This window comes from Plodia interpunctella, chromosome 26 (genome assembly GCF_027563975.2).
Source record: "Plodia interpunctella isolate USDA-ARS_2022_Savannah chromosome 26, ilPloInte3.2, whole genome shotgun sequence".
Lineage (NCBI taxonomy): Eukaryota > Metazoa > Arthropoda > Insecta > Lepidoptera > Pyralidae > Plodia > Plodia interpunctella.
In genome coordinates this window covers 4,400,226-4,421,070 of record NC_071319.1, presented here as the reverse complement: position 1 = coordinate 4,421,070, position 20,845 = coordinate 4,400,226, and the positions used below count along the sequence as shown (strand labels likewise).

Here is a 20,845-nt window from a genome sequence, read left to right as displayed (position 1 = left end):
TATATATATATATATATATATATATATGTGTGTGTGTGTGTATTCGGATTGTTGACAACATGAGAATCTCTCCTCGTGAGAATCTATCCTTATGAGAACATGTTACTTTATCTCCGTGCCAATACCATCAAAAAACCATACATTTTATAAAGAACATTCAAAATTTCAAAAACAAACGAATTTGTTTCACATTGACCCATCTTTTTCTTATAAATGATTATTGTCTTATTTAAGTTATTTATTATTTCTTAGTTATGCATTGATTGCGCTACGTGCAAAATTAAATAAAGAACCTATTTCAAATTGCATTTTTATTTCTTTTTCATTATAAGATTCTAAATTAACAACAGACATCACTAAGGTTTCATTATAACCACAAAAAATACATAAACACACATCAATATCACCATAAAATTTGTTACACTTGCAATTATTATTATGTTTTCCCTGGCAAACGCCACGGGCACGTAAAAAACTGATTTGAATTGCTCAAGTCTATTATATTCCACTGGTTCTACGATTGGTGAGCTGTCAGTAGATATGGTCACAGTTTCACCTTTCTCAACATCAAGTTGCACAGCAGGCGGTTTCAACACCTCTACAAAATCATTGGTAAGCTTAGGTTTTTTAATTTTAAGAGGTATTTTACTAGTACTAGGATAACACTTCGGCTTTGTATTCTGGATACTTAGTTTCAACATGATATTGTCTATTATTTGTCTCTTCACCAAATCACATTGCACAGATTCATCAGCTGTTATTATTATTTCATCACTCCTGAACGTAAGAGGCTTAGCTGACAAAGCTTCTTCAATTGGTTGACGATCTGGTATAGATATAGGTATAGGATGCGTAAATTTCGAAACAACAGGCGCAGATTTCAGCAATTCTTTAACGACCTTTTCTGCTAAACTATCCTCTAGTCTTTTGACAGTGAGGTCTAGTCTCACAACGATCTTTTCCCATAACTCCGATATCGTTGTAGGGTGAGTACCAATGTCACTAGCACAAGATTTCTTTCGCAAGTTCTCTCTGTCCATAAGAATATTTCTTATGACCTCTTCGCTTGGTAATATATTTCTTTGCACGTTAATGGTATTCTCATTTGTGACAGGCTTTTGATGTGTATCAATCGGACTTTTCTTTTCCGTGAAAGACTGGTGATCACCCATATTATTATTCGTTATTTCTTCAACGCTATCCTCGGCATTGCTGATACTTTCTGTTAATTGATCGTTTATATTTAAATCGTGCGCACTGTTCGTTGAATTTAATTCAGAGTAAATACCCAAGTTAATGACAGTGTCCAGCAGAGTTTGCTTCTTGCATGTCTTCTTTTCATCGGGTATTTTATGAAACGTTGGATTATTACGAATTTCTATAGTATCTTGTGACGCGAGATCTGGAATGAAAATTGTTTTGCTGATTGAATTTGATTCCGCGAATAAATAGAGATCGCTATCTGTCTCTGTGTACTGAGGTAGTTCGTTATCCGATCCAGTCAAAGTTAAGTCACTATTTGTGGGCTCATTTGATGAATCATTTTCTGGATGTGACGTTAAACATCCCGAAGATTGTGCTGTTAAAGGTGAACTTGTCAACGTATCATCTGCCAGTTTTTCTTCACTTGTTTCATTCGTTTTATTTTCATTACTTGGATTATAAGTAACAGCAACAGCAACGTTTAAAACGTCAGTTTTGTAGGGAAAGGCATTTTCTACAGGTAGATCTATAACTGAATCAGGGACCTCAGGTTCACTTTGCTCTTTATCATCGTCTGATATGATTGAACTATTTCGGACTAAAGTATTTTGACTAGAACTTAAATAATTTTTAACGGTCGAGACCGACGATTTTATTGATTCGTTTTGGTCCAACTCTACGCCATCGAATAATGAATCTGTGTCCAGCAGATTTTCTTTGGCTAAAACCTTTTTCAAAATTCTTGTCTTAGACACAATATTTATTATAGAGTTGGTACATAATCTTAAATTATCAGAGGCAGAATTATTTCTAGCCCTACTGTAGAATTTCCCTAATTTATTAATAATTTTAGCTTTATTGTTTCTACATTTGAAACTAATATTCCTAATGTCAAACACACCTTTTTTATGTGACTTTTTCGGAAATTTTATATTGGTTCTCTGTTTTTTATTTTTGTGCCTTTTGAATTGAGCGCTAAATATGACTTCTGGTTGATCGGGTGGGTTCGCGTCTCCTTTTTGATTTTCGAGTAGTTCTTGTACATCGTAATAGCGGCTGTGTTGATTAAAAATATTTGTTCTTGTGCTGTCACTGGGATTTTGTTCTTGATTCATGTATCGTGTTGGGTTGGAGTCATTACTGCCTGCGTCTGAGTCTACAGTCAAAGAATTAACGCTGAGACTATTTTTCGGGCTTTTTCTGCTACAAATCATCTGCTGAGCTGTGGCCAGGTCGTCATAGGTCTCGTGGAGGGCAAAGGCAACAACATACGTGGAATTATTTTTCCGATACCTCGTTGCAGGCTTTAGTCTTTTGGTTGATTTCTTTTTTGTGTCCATTTCAAATGGTTGTGGATCTTATATTTCTCTGAAATAAAATGAGAATGTTTTAACATCAAACATTTATTAATTCCCAAAGGACAGATTTTCAAAAAGATCGATTCTTATAATCTTAAGATACTCTAAAACTCAAAATGACACAAGAAACATTAGAAATATATATAGATTTGTGTATTGACCGAATCCGAATCCGTTGTTTATACTAAGCTATGAGATTTGAAGACCTCTAGCCAGCGGGCAACTACTTGAACTACAACTCTAATCGAACGTGTCGAGACAAACGGACGAACACAATGAACAAAATTTCCGATTTTACCAATTGAGGTGCGGCTCTTTCTACACATAGCATTGCGAGCTATCAGACTACATTAGCATTCCCAAGGAGGGTTGACGTCAGGCAAACAGCTGATTGTAAAATCACAGCAGAAACTTCAAAATTTTAAGGTCTATTTTGTATGCTGGCTTCGCAGCGTATGACACAGGTTGAAAAGATTGCTTATCAAAATGGACGCCACTGGTACATATGCAAACATTGATGTATTTTTTGTACTATTGTTATTTTTATAGGCAAACAGTTTTTAAAATAAAAAATAATTTAAAATTTTAGAAACCTCAACCTGCTAGACAAGAGCTGACAGTTTCCAAACGGCTGAACTCTCCATTATACTAACATAGCTAAGATCACTCGATTAAATTCTATTTTCAATAAAAGAAACAAGAGCAACATCGGTCCAGCCGTGTGGCTGCTATATGATGCCAAGAATCTGTCCTATACCGAACAAATGGGACAGACGTACAGATACACAGACACATTAAACTTATTCCTTCTGTAGTCGGGTTTTCACATGTTACAATATATAATTTTAGAATATGTCCTTTAACGAATAAATGTTATACTAATATTATAAAGAAAAAAAAATTGTATTTGTTTGTTATGAGTAAACTCAAAAATGTTTGATGAAATTTGGCACAAAGATATATGAAATCTTCAGCAGTGACATAGCCAACTTTTTATTACGATTTTACTCGAGCGAAGCCGGGGCTGGTCCCTAGTAAATTATATTGTAACATGTGAAAAATTATATTGTACCCTTTAGAAAAGCCTTGGAATAGCACTGGGGGCGATAAATATATAAACACCGACTGGCCTAACACTAGGCACATAGGTTTTCTGAATTAATACATTTTTTCCTGAAATGTCCCCTCATCATCAACTAATTGAAGAACTTTGTTCTTGTCGATGGAGCATTTTCCATCTATATCTATATTCCCATGTAAAATGAAATGTCCCCTACGTTCACTAAAATCCATCTTGGAGATCCATTGAGGGATCTATTTGCACCTTTATGTCCACTTTAATCCATGGTTGTATAATTTCAACGATGTAATCAAAATGACACCCCTCCTAAATAATTTTTAGTTTAATTATTTTTACTGCTAATATTTTAGCAATATTTGATATTGAAAGAACGATTCGACAAGGTATTAACTTTTTTATGAATTAAAGACTGTAACAGATGATAATTAAAAATAAAACAAAAATTTCTAATTAAGTATATATAATTATGAAATCAAAACACATCGACAAAAATATAACAAAGCATTATAAACTTGTACAACTATTTACCAAGACAATAAACCGACTGACCGACAAACCTATGTAAATATTTTTCAATACGATTTAATAATGTATCTAAAAAGCATGTGTTACATAAATAAGCAAACAAAACATTAATTACCTTATTTTAAGTCTGTGTGGGTCTTGTTATAATTTTTTTTCCAAATCGTAATAAGTAGATAAATACGCTATTCACTAGATATTTTTATCCTTGTTGTTACTTTTTCAATTTACATATTTCGGAAAATATAGTTATCATATACATGTGGATGTGGTTATCTATACATGTATGTATATATATATATATATATATGTTATAGAATATAGTATCGTTGAGTTAGTATCACATAACACAAGTCTCGATCTTTGGGGCTAACGCAATCTGTGTCATTTGTCACTATATATTTATTTATTTGTATAAAAAAATATTTAAAATTAAGTATTGAAGACCTATTAAATATATTTTTGGTTGACTTTAAGCACATTTCATATTTTTAATAGCGCGAGAGATATGTCGACGGAGTGTTTACTTGGATTTGATATATCCGACGACGCCTCCAACTATAATTAATATGCAAAGAATATATATAGCACACTTCCACCAAGGCCTTGGCTTGATGCGAATTTTAAAACAGCCTTTGGTGCATTCTATTTCTAAACCCTTTTCAAGACCAAAAGTTCTACTGCGACGTGTATCTTCAATACAATACAACGCTGTCTGCTCCGATGAAAATGGCGCATTTATCATGCCTTGTTTTTGATTTATATTAAAACGTGAATCCCCTTGTTTCACTTGGTCAATATAAGAGGAATTTCTATCATTCATTTCATATTCGTAAGATGTCATTTTTAAATTTTCAATTTTATCATTACCATTTTTATGAGATTTATCATTTTCTTCAATGTATTCGTACCTTTTGTAACTGTCACAGTGAAATGTTGTTTCCTTCAGATTTGGAGTTGGTAAATTGGATAAAGACTTAAATTTTACTTTTTCCGACTTTTCGTCATCAAACTCGACCCCTTCACCAACTGTCATATCTGTAACTCTAATCACAGTCTCGTTCTCTATGATTTCATATGAAACATCTGATATGATATTCTTGTTAAATGTATTCGTCTTCCTAGGCTCTAGGTATTCTGAACCTGATTGTCCTGATACGTTAGCATTTATCGTTGATATTTGGATTCCTTTAGTTTGGGTTGGGACTCCAATGTCTTTCATATCATAAACTATAACAGGTATAGCTGAAGTCTGAGCGTCAATTTTTCTATGAGTGTTGTAACTGGGTGTGACTGCATTTTTATTGTTGACTTTGAAATTACTTCTATATTGTGTATTCTTGACGGGATCTTCAATTTTTGAAAAATTTTGTATTTCCTTAAATCTTGAATCTACTGCCGGATTTCGCTTAGTGATTATATGTAAGTCTTCTACTGTTTTATTACTAAAATTAACAGGTATTTTAATGTCATTATATATGTGTGTATGTTTTGTACTATGCTTGGTTTGTAATTCTATAGTTTTATCTATTACAGTTTCAATTTTTTTGTGTCTTACACTAAGAGGAGCGAGAGCTTTAGATATATCTTTCGTTCGAATAAAAGAAGGAATAGTATACTCTTTTTTATTACATGCCTCGACTTCTGCTTTATCAAATGAGGATGGCTGGATTTGAGATGGCTTGTTTATGGTAAATTTGTCTTCAGGCTTCGCGTTACTTTTAGTTATTTTTCGAAGTCCTATTTTCCTTCTCGTATGTTGGTGAAGTAGCTTCTCGGTTATGTAAGATATATTTTTAATAATTGTTTTAAGTTCTAAAATCTCTTCGGTTGTTAAATTTATGTTCTCTAAGTTCCTGTCAGAAATTTTTTGCTTTACAGAATTTTCACATTTGGAAATATTGACGTGACCGGGAGCTTGATCAGGAAGGTTTAGAATTGGGTAAAATTCAAATGTATTATTGGTATTTGAGAGTGACAAAGCTGGTGACTGTATAGAATTCTCAACAATATTATTGAATGGGGTATTCACAGATTTATTGTTATTATTATAATTCGTTGAATTGCATTTCACACTTTTACTGGAAATGCTACTCTCTTTGATAGTATAATCCATTAAAGGGTGTACATTTATATTTACATCAAATTTTATATTTCTGCTGCCATTGGATTCAAAAAAATATTTAATTGTTTCTTCTACATGTCCTAGAATTCCAGTATTATTATGGTTTTTCGAAATGTTATCATAATCGCGTGACCAATTGCGCCTATTTTTTTGCACGTGTCTTTTACGATTTTTGCGGCTATTTTGGTTTCTTTTTGTGTGATATTTAATAGCTTTGTCTTTGTAGATTTTATTTTCGCGATAAATATTAGTGGTAGTTAATTTTGTTTGAAGAATTGATTTATTACTTCGTGTTATACTAGTTTTGGTTAGATTATTTTTTTTATAGTTTAATGGAGAGAGTTCTATAGGTGGTTTGTGAAAGTTTGCATATTTACTGTTTGATATCAGCACGTTTTTGCATGAGTTATTTTCTATAAAAGGCTCGTGTCTTTGTGCCATCAGAAGAATGCTATTGTGATCTATCATAGACTCGGTCATCGTAAATACTTCTTTCTTTTTCATATCAATTGTATTATTTGAATTTGTGATTGTAATTTTTGATGCATGATCAAAAATTGAAGCACATTTAGTGTATATATCAGAATTATGCTTGTTATTGCTTGTTCTAGAAAAGCTACAATAATGTGGTAATACTTTAAACATATGAACATTTGTTTGTGTGTAGTGGTTACTTCCTGTCAACGCATAGAAATCTGAAGTAGAAGGTTGTTTTGAACAAACTGACGTTAAACTTTGCTTCACTTCCGATGTATCCGAAGTTATAAACGTTTTACTAGTTTCCATTTTGTTTTTAAGGTTTTCATTGATAGATGAAATTCTGTTACTTGCAGTCAAAGCATAGATATTTGAAACGGGAGGAGATTTTGTATGACCTGACATTGAACTCGTCTTCAAGATCGATGTTTCTGAGGTGATAATCGATCGACATATTTCCAATTTTTTTATTTTATGTTTTTCGTTAATTGTGGCATTACAGATTTTTCGTGGAACACTTAAAGTAGATATAAGTCTAATTGGATTATGTGGTGTTCTTGAAACGTAACAAGAACGTATTTTAGGCAACTTTTTTATTCTCCTCGACGACAAATGTTTAAATTTCCTTTTACAAATTTGACACGAACCTGAACATGCAGTATTAGTTTTTCCAATTGTCATTTCCAAGCTACTAATATCTTTTATAAAAGTGGAACTTGTACATGAATTATCTTTGTTATCTTTCACAAATAATTTATTTTGTATAGAATCAATTATACTGTCAAATGCATGGTTCATTTTACTGTCACTAGCCAAATTTATTTCTATCCAAGCTTTCAGAAGATTTCTCAGATTTTCGATAAGAATTACTGTAGGATCGGTATTTTTGATTTCGGATAAACTATCAGTGTTTGCAAAACTTCTTTTGCTGTTTCTAGAGTATCTTGAAATATCAAATCTAGCATTTTTAAATTTTGGTGTATTTGTTGTATTGCCATATTTATTTAATTTATATTTGTAATATCTCCGAAGTTTACAGTTACCCGTTTCAATACCAAGGTCTCTTTTCTGATTCTCGTTTGCGACATTATAAACATGCTGACTTATGTCTTTTTTCATTTGTGTGATGATACTTTTTGTATACCGTTGAGGAGTATCTATGAAATTATTGGTTCGGCTGACTGTTGGGTTGGCCTTCTTGAACATTGCCTTTGTGTGTTTATATTTCTTCAGATCGCCTCTTTCTTTCGTCATTTTCTAGCTTTTGTCTCAAACATTCATGCCCAGTCTTCTGTAAGCAGAAATATTCTTCTATTCATCTTTTTCACGGATATTCTGGGGTACACATTAGAATCGCAAAATACAACGCCTTTATTAAAAAGTACGAGCCCAAGATTATTTACCTAAAGCCCAAACTTTCAGTTCGTGTGATTAAGTTATAACAATGTACATCATAGGCGAGCTGAAAAATCTGCCACCAGACGTTAATAAAACACGAAATCCTAAAATGGACAAAAGTTTTCAAGAACTTCGCTAACGCTTCCTTAAACACGATAGTAGTAGTCGCAGTGTAGTATGGATGGGATAATTGCAAATACATTGAAAAACAATAAATATATAATGAAATTTAATTTTCTCAAGACTGTTATATAACAAAAAAACAATACATATCAAAAGCCTAATTCAGAAGAAAACCATCGGATGCCAGGTGTTTTTGAATGTTTTTGGTGTTTTATGGGGAAATATTTACTTTTCACGGGAATTTCAGAAATTAAAGATTCCTCAAATTTGCTTCCAGTTTTGATGTTAATATTGCCATTTATGAAATATATGTATACAGCACTCGCAACACCAATAACTGTAATTAACACCACTAAACAATAAATAGTAATTTTTTGGCAGTTTGGTTTGCACTTCATAACATTTAATTCAGATTTTTCAATATCTGTTTCACAAGAAATTTTATTTTCTTCTAATTTTACATTGTCACCACATGGACCATCATTTTTTGAAGCCGTTTTAGATAAACCGTCTGATTGACAAGATGTATCCCCAGGTTTATGGTTATCATAAAGGAATTCACATTTTCCTGAACATTTATCACAATAAAATGTTAATACTTTTGGTATTTGATTGTTTACTTCTACATTTGCAAGCGATTCTGTTTTTAATGTGGGTGTTGGCGATTCAATTTCACTTTGAACGTTTGTTTGTTCAGTAACAGTCATATCAGTTACCTTCACTAGAGACTCACTTTCTATAATATCATATGAGACAGATTTTTTAATATTCTTGTTAGGGGAATCTGATTTTCTTGGTTCTTTTGTTACTTTGAGACCAGAAAAACCTGTAACAGTAGTTCTGGATAGTGCTCGCGAGACTTGGATACCTTTAGAACGAGTTTCAACATTCAAGGGTTTTTCAGTATCAAGGAAGTGTGGCAACGGAGATACTTTTGTGGAAATATTTTTTATGTCGTTTGGAATTCCTGATAAATTTACTTCTAAATTAGTTTCGTTTAAATGAGTTTGTAATTGTTCTTCATCATTTAAAGCCCACAAGTGGTCATGGACGTTCTCATTTCTGTTCTTTTCTACACTAAAATCTATTGGCATCATAGATACTTCTATGTTTTTGTCTGAAACATATATCTTTTTTATATTGGTTATACGTGGCGAAGTTGATTTTGTAATTTCAATTTCTGCAGGACTTGGATTAGATGCAGTTGGTAAACAGTATTCGAAGTTTGTGTCACTTATCACTGTTTGTGTTTTATGAGTATCTATTTGTCTTTTGAAATGCTCATAAACTAGTTTTTTAGTTCTTTTTGATATGTCTTTAACCATAGCCTTAATTTCTATGATATCTTTACAAGAGACGTTATTATTGTTTACTTCATTATTGTTATTCAATGATAGGTCTGATTCTTCTACGGTAGAATTTTTGCTATCTAATATATATTTAGCTCGACTTGCAGCTCCATCAAGTAATGGAATGATTGCAGGATAGCGTTCTGACGTATTACTTGCATAGACAGACAGAGACGGTGGAGAATGTATTTCGCCTTCAATATTTGGTGTGTTTATTTCCACTTTATTTTCATTTGTAGTGTTTATTTTATTCACATCTTTATCGCGCTCTTTGTTGTTCTTTTCTTTAATTTCCTGGTCGATTAATGGGCTAAGACTAATGTTTATATCAAATTTTATGTTGTTGCTTCCGTTGTTCTCAAAAAAACATTTGATGATTTTCTTCAAATGTCCAACAAAATCTGTTTTACTATGATTATTCAAAATTTGATCAGCAACATGTAGCCGTGGAAGTCGCTTGCTATATATTTTTCGTGGTCTTTTTCTTGCATATTTGTTTGTGTTTGACCTATGTTTTATAGGCTTTCTGGACTCTTTTGATTTCGAATGTCGTTTTCTCTTAACATTGTTATTGTCATGTTTTCTGGGTATCAAGTTTTCATTATTTGAAATCGTAATAGGTGTAAGAGCGGCACTTTCTAAGTTGTTATCTACTGTTTCTAGTGATCTTTCCGTGACTGATTTTTTTACACTATCTGAGAGTATGCCAGCGTTTTTATCTATGACGCATTGTTTGGAAATCATAGTAAAAGCTGTTCTGCTGTGCATTGTAACTTCACAGTTCTTAGAATCAGTCTTTGCTTTTACTTCTTTATTGTTATCTTCTATTAAATCAGCGTCAGTGCTAGCAATATTCACTAAGTTGCTAGCATACATGATTTTAACTAAGCTGGGTAAGTTATCAAATTGGGACATATTTATATTGAGCATTTTATTGGAGTCCGTTTTGAGTTTTGACTCCATTGAACACTTATATAACTTAGGGAAAAGTTTAAGCATACGAAAGTTACTCTGTTTAATGTAGTAAGTTTCAGGCAAAATATCACAATTTACTGTGGTAGCTGAGAGCTCTTCAGTAACCGTGCTATCTATCTTCAAACTTTTTGATTTTTGATCTTTTGGAAAAATTGTCCTAATATTGTTCTTACAAAAATACTTTGGAACACTCAATGAAGATATACATTGATATGGATCTTTCCTTGAAGCATGGTAAGATTTTCTTTTGGGTAGTTTCTTCAATTTTGTAGACGACACCGGCTTCCGCTTCTTTTTGCAAACTTGGCAAACGCCAGAACACGTAGTGCTGCCTTTCCCCAAAACGTAAGTCGTACGCGAAGAATCTTTAGTTTCATCTATATGCAGCTTATCGAGTATAGAATCAAGGACATTATTAAACTTATGTTTGGCGACGTTGTCATCTGTCAAATTTTTTCTGACCCAGACGTTGAGAAGGTTTCTTAGGTTCTCCATCAGGACTGTCACATCAGAATTGAAAGAATTACAATTATCTTCTTCAATGCTTTTCTTATTATCACCACTACCGCTGGATTCTTCATATTCTTCAATTGTTCCCGCTTCATTGTAATTAGAGTATTTAGACTTTGCTGAAGAAGTTAGACTAGCAAGTTTCCGTTTGCAAATCCTCCGTAGAACACAGTTTTTGGTTTCTAAACTAAGGTCTCGTTTCAGTTTTCCTTTGTGGGTGTAATAGTCGTGGCGATGTAAATCATTTCTGATTCGATTGATAGCGCTCTTGAAGCCGCGCTGGGACACATCAGAGTAGATGCTCGACGGTCCTATTGTTAGGTCTGACTTCTTGAACAATACTTTTGTATGCTTAATCTTCTTCGGTTCGCTTCGTTCGTTCCTCATTTTCTAGTTCTTGTACAATACAGTCATGACCGGTCTTCTGTAAGCAGAAATATTCTTCTATTCATCTTTTCACTATTGATTGTCAGAGCAACAACCAGCGTTAGGCCTTGGAGAGGTACAAACAACACGAGTTATACGATACGAATCGAGTCGAATTGATAATCGAATATTTTTTACCCTTATTTTTTATTTTATGTTAATCCAGTTAAGTTTTTATGATTATATTATCATTGATTTTAGCGAAAAATAGTAGTATTATGTCATTTAGTAGTTTACATTTTATTTATGTCTAAATCAACTCTTTATTTCATTTTTGTTTAACTTTGTATTTCTTAGATTTGACAAAATTTATTGGTATAAGAAATTGGTTTATTAAATTTCAAAAGTAGTAACAAAATTGTATTATTTTTAAGAAAATAGGTACAGTATGTTTGGTTAGTATAGGTATAACAATAACATAACAATGTGTTTGGTCGTCTTGTAAAATGTCATATTAAATTCTACTTTGCAGTTCGTACTGAAGATAGGTTAAATATAAATAAATATATGACAAATCACACAGATTGAGCTAGCCCCAAAGTAAGTTCGAGACTTGTGTTATGGGATACTAACTCAACTATACTATATTTTATAACAAATACATAAATAGATAAACATCCAAGACCCGGGCCAATCAGCAAAAGATCGGGGATCGAACCCGGGACCTCTTAGTTCAGAGGCAAGAACTTTACCACTGCGCCACCGAGGTCGTCCAATATAATACTTATAAATCAATTGATTAACAATATGGCGGGACGATCTAGACAAGTTTCAGTGCGGTTGGCAATAAACTCGAGACAGAAAACTATGGAAGACAAAAAATCTTTGCCCAGAAGTGAGACACGTAAAACAGGCTACAAAAAAAAAACAATTAAGACTCTAATCGCTAATCTTTGTGATATCAAATTTGGGGCGACCTTAGTCAATCGCAGGACTAAAATGCTATCATATTGAACAACAACGTGTTTTCTATCATTTCTCAAAATTTTCATAAACAATCAATTATATCTTTACATATTAAAAAACAAAGTCCTTTGCCGTGTCCAAAATCTGTCTGTTCGCGATAAATAAATAAAAATTTATAGCGTAATTCCTGAGAAAGGTTTTGTTGTATAATTTATTATGTTGTACTCGAGTAAAGCCAGGACTGGCTGCTAGTGGAGTATAAATCTTAATTTAGATTAAAACCGTTAATGGTTAGTATATTTAGTCGCTTTCCGTTATTGTCCCTATGTATGCTTAGATCTTTAAGTCTACGCAACGGATTTTGATGCGGTTTTTTAGAGTGATTATAGGAAGGTCTACATGTAAATGACATGCGTAATATTGCACCCGTGAAAAGCCGAAGCGGGTCGCTAGTAAACGAATAAATCTATTAACTTAATTCGCCACTTAAAGAGAATCGAAAATGGCCCTTAATTTTGTATCATCCAAGGGTTCAAGGGACTTAGAAGGGTTACTGGCAGTTAAGTCACCATGACAATGATCGGTCATTGGATGGGTAGCCAAAAATCTGTTGTCTCCTCCTTGCTTCCAAAGGCACGTTAAGCCATACCGGTTGTATTTACGATCGTCAAGAACCTGCTAATACGCAAGGGGCTCGCGTGGTGGCCAATGTTTTTTTTTTAAGCGACATATATAAGTACCTACCTATTACATAATTTAGGATTTTTCCCTAATTCCCTACTTAATAGTTAATTGATAACTTCATGGCAAATTTCATGATTCTAGGTCAACGGGAAGCACCCTGTCGGTTTTAAATTTCTAAACTAAAGACGATCTGGCGTGGCCACATGAGATAGAACCATAAAACTTCTCTCACAACTCATACAAAGCGGCAGATTGGACGTTGAAAAACCGCGCACACGCTGAGAGACAAATGATATTAGCGCTCTGTCTTGTTTCTACTCGTGTACTTCCGATACGCGTTTCTCTTTCTTATACGACCGAATCGAAAAACATGACGAAGTCTATATATCTTTCTCTGTCTACAATGTATGTAGTTGTAATTTAATTATTCTGGGGCTTTGTTCCTATATGAATTTCCAGAATTAGAAGAAAAAGTACCCGTGCTATTCCAGTTTATATTCTATCCGTGTACGTTTCATCGAAATTCGTAAAGTGGTATTAGCGTGATTGAGTGACAAACCAAACATTCGCTTTTATAATGATAGTATAGTAGGAAGTAGAATAGAATTATATACTCACTATAATAAAATAATCAGGTCATCTTCCGAAAACACATGAATTTTGCCATACAATTATGTATTAAACAGATATATTAATTATAAATCTTACATGAAAGATAAAATTTTGTGTTTCAGAAAGCAGTTGTCAATAAAATAAGTCAAAATGGTTTTTCTTCTTTATTTCCAGAGATTATTTATACATATAGTTTTTATCCAAACGGGTGCGGAATAATTTTTATAAAATCGCAAATATTTTGAAAACGAACTTAACGAAATAATGTGTTTCACCTTCTTATTTTTTAGGTTTATGGTTACGTAGGCGTAATGATAATCGGAGACCGGTACACATTTGGTAATGGTTCAATCTAGTCCAGCCGCAAGATAAGCAGGTCTCAGTTGGCTATACCTATGTATATCGCCTGCTTATCTGCGGCTATATATATATATATATATATATATATTACGGCTAAACCCCTAAGAGCGACTGCACCAAAATTTTAGACGGCTAGCTAAATATATATATATATATATATATATTTGTAGTGATTCTAACATACTCGATAAGAACAAGAAGCAGACAAAACTAACTAATGTCCTTCCCTCGAACTCCACAACCAAGAAGCTATCGCTAGTCGCACCTTGTCAAAGTGAATCATTCCCGAGGACTCCCAAGTTTCGCGATGTAATTTCAAAGTTGCTTGATACAGACAAGGTTCTAAATACTCCCTTGCTAGCTAGACTTAGTTTACGACTTAAACTTGGATGTGTTAAGTTTCCTTTGGGGTCTTGTAAAATGTGAATAATAAAATGGACTATACTCAACGGCCCACAATAAGCACAAAGCTTGTATTGTGGGTCCAATCGACACAAAAACATTAAGCACAACAGAACTGCAGACAAATATCGACAAAGATCGCAAGTACAAATTTTTGCACGCGCTGGGAATGGAAACCAGAAATTCCATATAGCAGCTATAATAAGATCGACCACGCGGGCCCATTGCGGATTGGCCATAGCAAATACAACCAGGACCAACGGTTTTACGTGCCTTCCGAAGCACTCCTCCGTGCTCAATAATAATTATCTTTGGTCACCCATCCAATGACCGATTATTGTGAGAGTGACTTAACCGCTAGTATCACACGCCAAGCGCGCTTACCACTGCGCTATTGAGCTCTTCAATACCAGTATCATATACATGAGTATTATTGTATGGTTTAACTGTTTGGATGGATAACCCACTTAACCTAATTAGGAACCTATATAGAGATATATTTCTACAGGGTGAGTAAAATCACGAAAAAAAAAACAGCTGTTCTATACAAAATTAAATACCTAATTAATGGAAAATGTATGGATCAACTTATTTATTTTCGAGATATCAAGGTTGCTTCCTTACGAAAAATTGTTTAGTACCATCGACTGAGCATGTAGATAAAATAATGACAATGTATAAGAAATCACCTGTATCTATATACTCACATATATGCCTTTTCTTTTAATGTATTTCTGTTACGGATTTTTCTTCACTTGACCTAGTTATATGAGGAAATAAGGAATGTTATAGACGAACACGTCGTAATTAAATAATAAATTGTTGATACAAAAATATCATGTTTGAGACAAGCTTTTATCGTCGTCAGAGAGATCTTGTTGCATTTAACGCTTGACAATAAGGTTCAGACATGACCGTACTGTAAACCGTTGAGGAGTCCCCTCGTTGGGAGCCGATCCTGGGTGCTCCGTCAGGTCAGATAAAGTTTATCGTAATTATGCACTGTCATCCATACGTGTACCTATGCACAATTTACTTTTTGTTGATAAAAAGCTTTGTCACTCCGTTTGAGCATCTTGCTGGCTTCGTCCTTAGCCGATAAATGTCGGAGCCCAGGATCCACTAAAGTCTTGTCAGCTGACAACTACGTTAGGAGTATGAAAAATGTAATAGGGTTTTAACTCGGAAAAAGGTCTCGAGGGAAATTCACGCGGTCGAATCCGCGGGCAACTTGTCTTGATAAAAAGCGTAGACAGTATACCACCACTCCCAGGGCATAAACGGAGAAGAACTAGTTTCAAATAAGTTTTCAACCACAATAAGTGTGTAGAAAATTACGTATAAAATAAATTATAAACACAAGTCACCTGGCAGTGGTAAACAGAGTGTGGGGTCCAGAACCTCAGGGCAATCGAGAAAGTTCTCTACTCTAAAACCATAAGCTACATAAAGCTGGCTATTCACGACGCGATTGGGTTAAAATAGTTAATAGACACAGAACAATTTTACATCATGAACAGTTGATGGATGCTTTATTATATAATTAGTAATCATATCGATAACCTCAGAATTAAAATGGAAATGTTATTTTTTATAAAATATTACTGTTATGACGGCGATTCACATTCTTGTAAAAACTCGGACAAGGCTAGACTAAAATAATTTATTTAGTTATTTATTTAAAACTTTATTGTCATTCATTCTGATTTACGCACTAGTTTATTTGTGTGTCAGTTGTTAGGTGCCTAAGACAAGATTAATTTAGGTTGTAAAAAATCTCCTTTCTGTTTGATTACAAAAGAAAGGAAATAATAGAAAGGAATCTCTAAAACACTTACTGTATAAACCCGCCAGACAATTAGCATTAGACATGTGTTGTGGGTCATGGCCCAAACATCTTATTCATCCGTATGGAAGGCCCTGTCCCAGCAGTGGGGACATTAAAACCGCTGGCGATGAGTGATCATTACGAGTATAAATCGATTAGGGAGACAAGTAGACGATTGTTATAGAAACACGTTTACATCGACATTAAGGCATTCAAGAAAAAGAGTATCATTTTTTTAAAATCGGCAACGCATCGGTTACTCGTGTCCAGTTGCTGTTTTCCATGCCACGGGCTATATAAAAAAAAACGAGTTGCTGGCGGAAGTGAAAACTTGAATATTAACGTTGTGAATTTTTGACGTCTTACGAATTTTCGATCAGGGTCACGTGTCCTGACGCGAGTTAAACATTTTTACTCATAACAAAAAGTGCACAACGCCGCTAAAGAAGTTTTCAATTTTAAAAGACTTTCAATGTGACTAAGCTAGGTGTGGAGTCGGGTACAAGTCTTTGCCCGGTTTATTTATGAAAAATAGCACATTTTTGTCTAACCTTGAGTGGTCTTCCTTATTGTGCTAGGTGGCGCGGAAACGACCACAATAAGCCGGCGTCGGACACTGGCTAAATTTTGCTTAATTAAAATTAAAATGGCGCATACGTTACGTTCAGCAGCACTTTAACTTTTATGCTGAATAATTTAGCGGAATAGTTTCAGGTGGGATATATAGGCGAAAGAAAAGGACAGTGGTTCTATTCGCCTATATATCCCTACTAGGATTTGCTCGCGGCTTCGCCCGCGTGAATTTATCACGCGGGTAGAGACAGTTAGACACTATTTATACAAACTCCAGTGGAGTGGAGTGCCATATCCATTATTACGTAGGGGTTAAATGTTTGATTATGCTGCTTCCGTTTAGCCCTGATAGAGGAGAAGAGAAGGCAGTGTGATTGCAGGGTACCTACTGTGGCATAAGATCCTAGGATACAAAGTCAACAACGCGCGTGTGAGCACCTCTGGTATTACAGGGGTTGATAGGCTGTAGATCACTTACCATCTGGTGGGCCGCATATATACGTGAATATGTATCTGTATCTTGTCTATCACAATCTAAATCTTGATATTGCATGTAAAACTTATATCTGTTTGAGTTGTGCTCTCGACCACAAGGTTTCATTACAATGGGAATATTGCGATGGCGAAGTTAAAATACTGTTTGCAAAGACGAGAGAAGGATGAGTTTCTCATATGAGTTGCTCGGCTCTGATGTTTGTACTAATAAGCAACCGCTTTGGCTACGTTTGAGTATGATTTTAGACGCAATAATTTATATTATGTAAAGTCAAACCTGGGAACTTTCGATCCATAGGCACCTTATTCTTAATTACACCATTACCGCGTCAAAACTATTCGTACAAGAACATTATTTTAGCATAACACCCTGTATACATATATCACGATTTTTCGGTCCAGTTTTTTCTCGGATAACGGATCCGGCGATCTCTGCACCGTGGGCCAAAAACCGTAGGCTCTGTATTAAAACAGGTGCACCTCATCATGGCAGCACGCAATGGCAACGAAATATTTTTCAATAATAAACTTCTGAATTATTCAACGCATCAAGGGGCGACATAAAACATACCTCTTATACGTGGGTGGGTAAAACGCGCGGCTTGAGGCTCAGACATCGTAAAATGAGACACTTGGCCTGTTTTCGCTCTAACTACAGTATGTGGTGCGAGGGAGAAGACGATGGCAGAAAACTCTCTCGCATTTTGCGTTCGGATTTGTGACGCGCCGCGAAGCTTGGGGTCAGCGTAAAAAATAACCTCAAAGTCATGAACATACGGCTGTGATTTTACAACCGGTAATCACCGGCGCTAATCCTTGGGAATGCTGTTGTTTGTCTATCATATCCTAGGCTAATGTGTCCGATATGGAGTGGTTCTATTCACCCCCCATTATAGTCATTTGGGGGCTGATTTAAAAAAAATAAATGTTGCCTATATTTGAACTTGATCTTTCACTACGTGTATACCAAATTTCATTAAAATCGGTCCAACGGTTTAGCCGTGAAAGCAGACTCTCGCATTTATATTAGTACGGAAAATGAGAAATTATCAACAAATCGCAAGTTCTTTTAAATTAGAACGTTGGAAAGACGAGAGCCAAGATTTTGTTTAGGACTGCTTATGAACTAGTGGGTCAGAATTTCTGTAGAATTATTTCGGAGTGGTACTTGAGGGTTGTAAAATAGTGTCAACAAAATGCTTGTAGACTTTTGTAAGACAAGTTACCTATATATACTAGAAGAGGATTTTCAAAGTTTAGTAACAATGATTGGTAGTAGTCTTTAGGGTCGTATTTATTTTTACTAGCGCTCCGTTCCGGCTTTGCTAGGGAAAAAACATGATAAATTATACACCTAATCCTTCCTCAGAAATCTTAATATCTATTGACGAAAACCGTACAAAAATCCGTCTGGTAGTTTTAGAGTTTATTTCGTTCGGACAGACAGACATACAGCGACTTCATTTACAATATGAATATTCTTAGAAAAACGACCGCACTTTATATACACTATAAGTATTTCTCGATCCAAAGGCAGTGCTTAATTTATCATAATATACAGGTTTAAAAAAAAATATATTTATTTAACACCATCTTAACAAATTTCACCTCATTTGGTTCAGTAGATTCGGAGCAAATTGGCTGTGACAGATGGACAGACAGACAGACGCGCGAGTGATTCTATAAGGGTTCAGTTTTTTATTTTTTGTACAGAATCCTAAAAATAATGCAACAATCCATACAGCATACTTATAAATATACTTTCACACAAAGCTACCCTTCGTCTAGTGAAAACTGGATCCTAAACAAGTTTTCCTCAATTTAATATGAAATATGGGATTATTACTTTTATTTCTTATCTCAGTTTTTCGGGGACAAAAGTCTGTAACAAAGCACCGAAGCGGCTCGATTTTGATTCAATATCAAACCATTATCTCTGTTTGCCCCCAAACACATATAAAAGTCGAACACTGCAAAATATGGAATGTTTTATGGCTGAGTTCGCACTAGGAGAGAATAAAAACGGCATAGAATTCACACTTGATCACGAGCTATCTGGACCATGTTAAGAGACGCATGTTTAGCAGTGGGCGCAAAAATATGTAAAAAAAATGGATGAATTTACATCAGTTTACGTAGCTAATAAGTATATATGGCTCATCATCATCATATCGAGTGTGATATTGCTAACGTTGGTGTCAGATTTTATTAAAGTCATGACTGTTACGACACCTTACCGCTATCTAGTGGCAGGTAGACGCATACATTCATTTTCCTCACGATCTTTTCCTTCACCGGAAGCAAGTGGTGGTCGATAAAAACTGCTATACATGAGTCAGATTGGTATACAAACTCATATGGCACGAGTAGGATACGAACCTGAGACCTTTCGATCCACTGGCGGGTATTAACTAACCATTACACCACCACCGCTTCAATGCCTTATAATTTGTCATAAATTAGGTTCTAAAATAACTGGAATATGTACTACAGTCTGTCAAGAAAGTGAGGATAATAAATAAGACCGCTGTCTCCTGTTGGCACACTGGGTTGGACACTGGGTGTTTATCAATCAATCTTGCACATTTAAAATGTAGTTCTTCACTTTCTTGAAAAACTGTAAGAACTATAATTAGATTGGAAATTTTAGAAAGAAGAAGAGCATTCAATGGCATTAGTATTAGTTTGAGTATTATAATACCCAGTGACAAATCGACTCGAATCGAAATCGAATCGGCAAATAAAGATCATTTAGTTTTCTTGTATTTTATTTGTTTTATTTGTACTTTAAAGTACTGTATTTGCTGTGGCGTTTGGTACCAAGAAGAATTTATTTTATACATCCAGAGCGCTTAACTTAGCTCATAACCAAGAACAAGTCGACCAAATATCAGTGTATTTCTCTCGTTGCACATCGGACAGCTCCTTCTGCATCAGTACGGAACCCTAAGAAGAGAGAAAAGTAATAAGTTCTGTAATTCGTTATTTTGAGGCTGGGTAAATGGTGAAGTAGGTCGCCGGTCGAGTGTTATCGTCACACTCTGCCGGTTTAACAACCATTGTCACAAAAAGAGAGGTGGCAAAACGTTTGGAAACCAAAAAGAGGCTTTACGTGCATTTCTTAACTGTATTTCTTACTGTTTTCCATAAAAACGATAAAGAGTAGCGTGTTGTTCCGCCCTCTAGGATAGGACCACTCCATATCCTCACGTGAATGTTGTACGACGGATGGGACACAGTCTTGTCAGATGTCAGGCAATTTTAAGGGTTTTACATATATTTGTAACAAGCGAACTAATATGCTCGTTTGTCAAAGAAAGATCTGGCATATCTTTTGCCCAGGCTGGGGTCATGCCTAGGAAACAGCGACTCCAACAATGGCACGTTGTAGGTTGTATATATACATACAATCTTGCGAATATCAACACCGCGATTCAG

At 34.7% G+C, this 20,845-nt stretch overlaps 1 protein-coding gene across 3 annotated transcripts; it reads right to left on the bottom strand.

The window, feature by feature from the left end:
- Positions 1 to 294: 294 nt before the first annotated feature.
- On the bottom strand, positions 295 to 13,895 carry LOC128681070 (uncharacterized). Of its 3 annotated transcripts, XM_053764650.1 has the most exons (3): positions 13,756 to 13,895; positions 2,105 to 2,571; positions 295 to 1,402 (listed from the first exon to the last, which is right to left on the bottom strand). In XM_053764650.1, the coding sequence occupies exons 2-3, from the start codon at positions 2,541 to 2,543 to the stop codon at positions 357 to 359; spliced, it is 1,485 nt and encodes a 494-aa protein (XP_053620625.1). In that variant the 5' UTR covers positions 2,544 to 2,571; positions 13,756 to 13,895; the 3' UTR covers positions 295 to 356. The 3 variants fall into 3 exon arrangements, with proteins under 3 accessions (XP_053620625.1, XP_053620624.1, XP_053620623.1); XM_053764649.1 differs by having other exon boundaries at positions 295 to 2,571; XM_053764648.1 differs by lacking the exons at positions 295 to 1,402; positions 2,105 to 2,571 and adding an exon at positions 8,381 to 11,545.
- Positions 13,896 to 20,845: the final 6,950 nt, after the last annotated feature.

Excerpts from the sequence above, each read along its gene's own strand:
- LOC128681070 (XM_053764648.1), bottom strand. The coding sequence starts at position 11,508 with ATGAGGAACGAACGAAGCGAACCGAAGAAGATTAAGCATACAAAAGTA.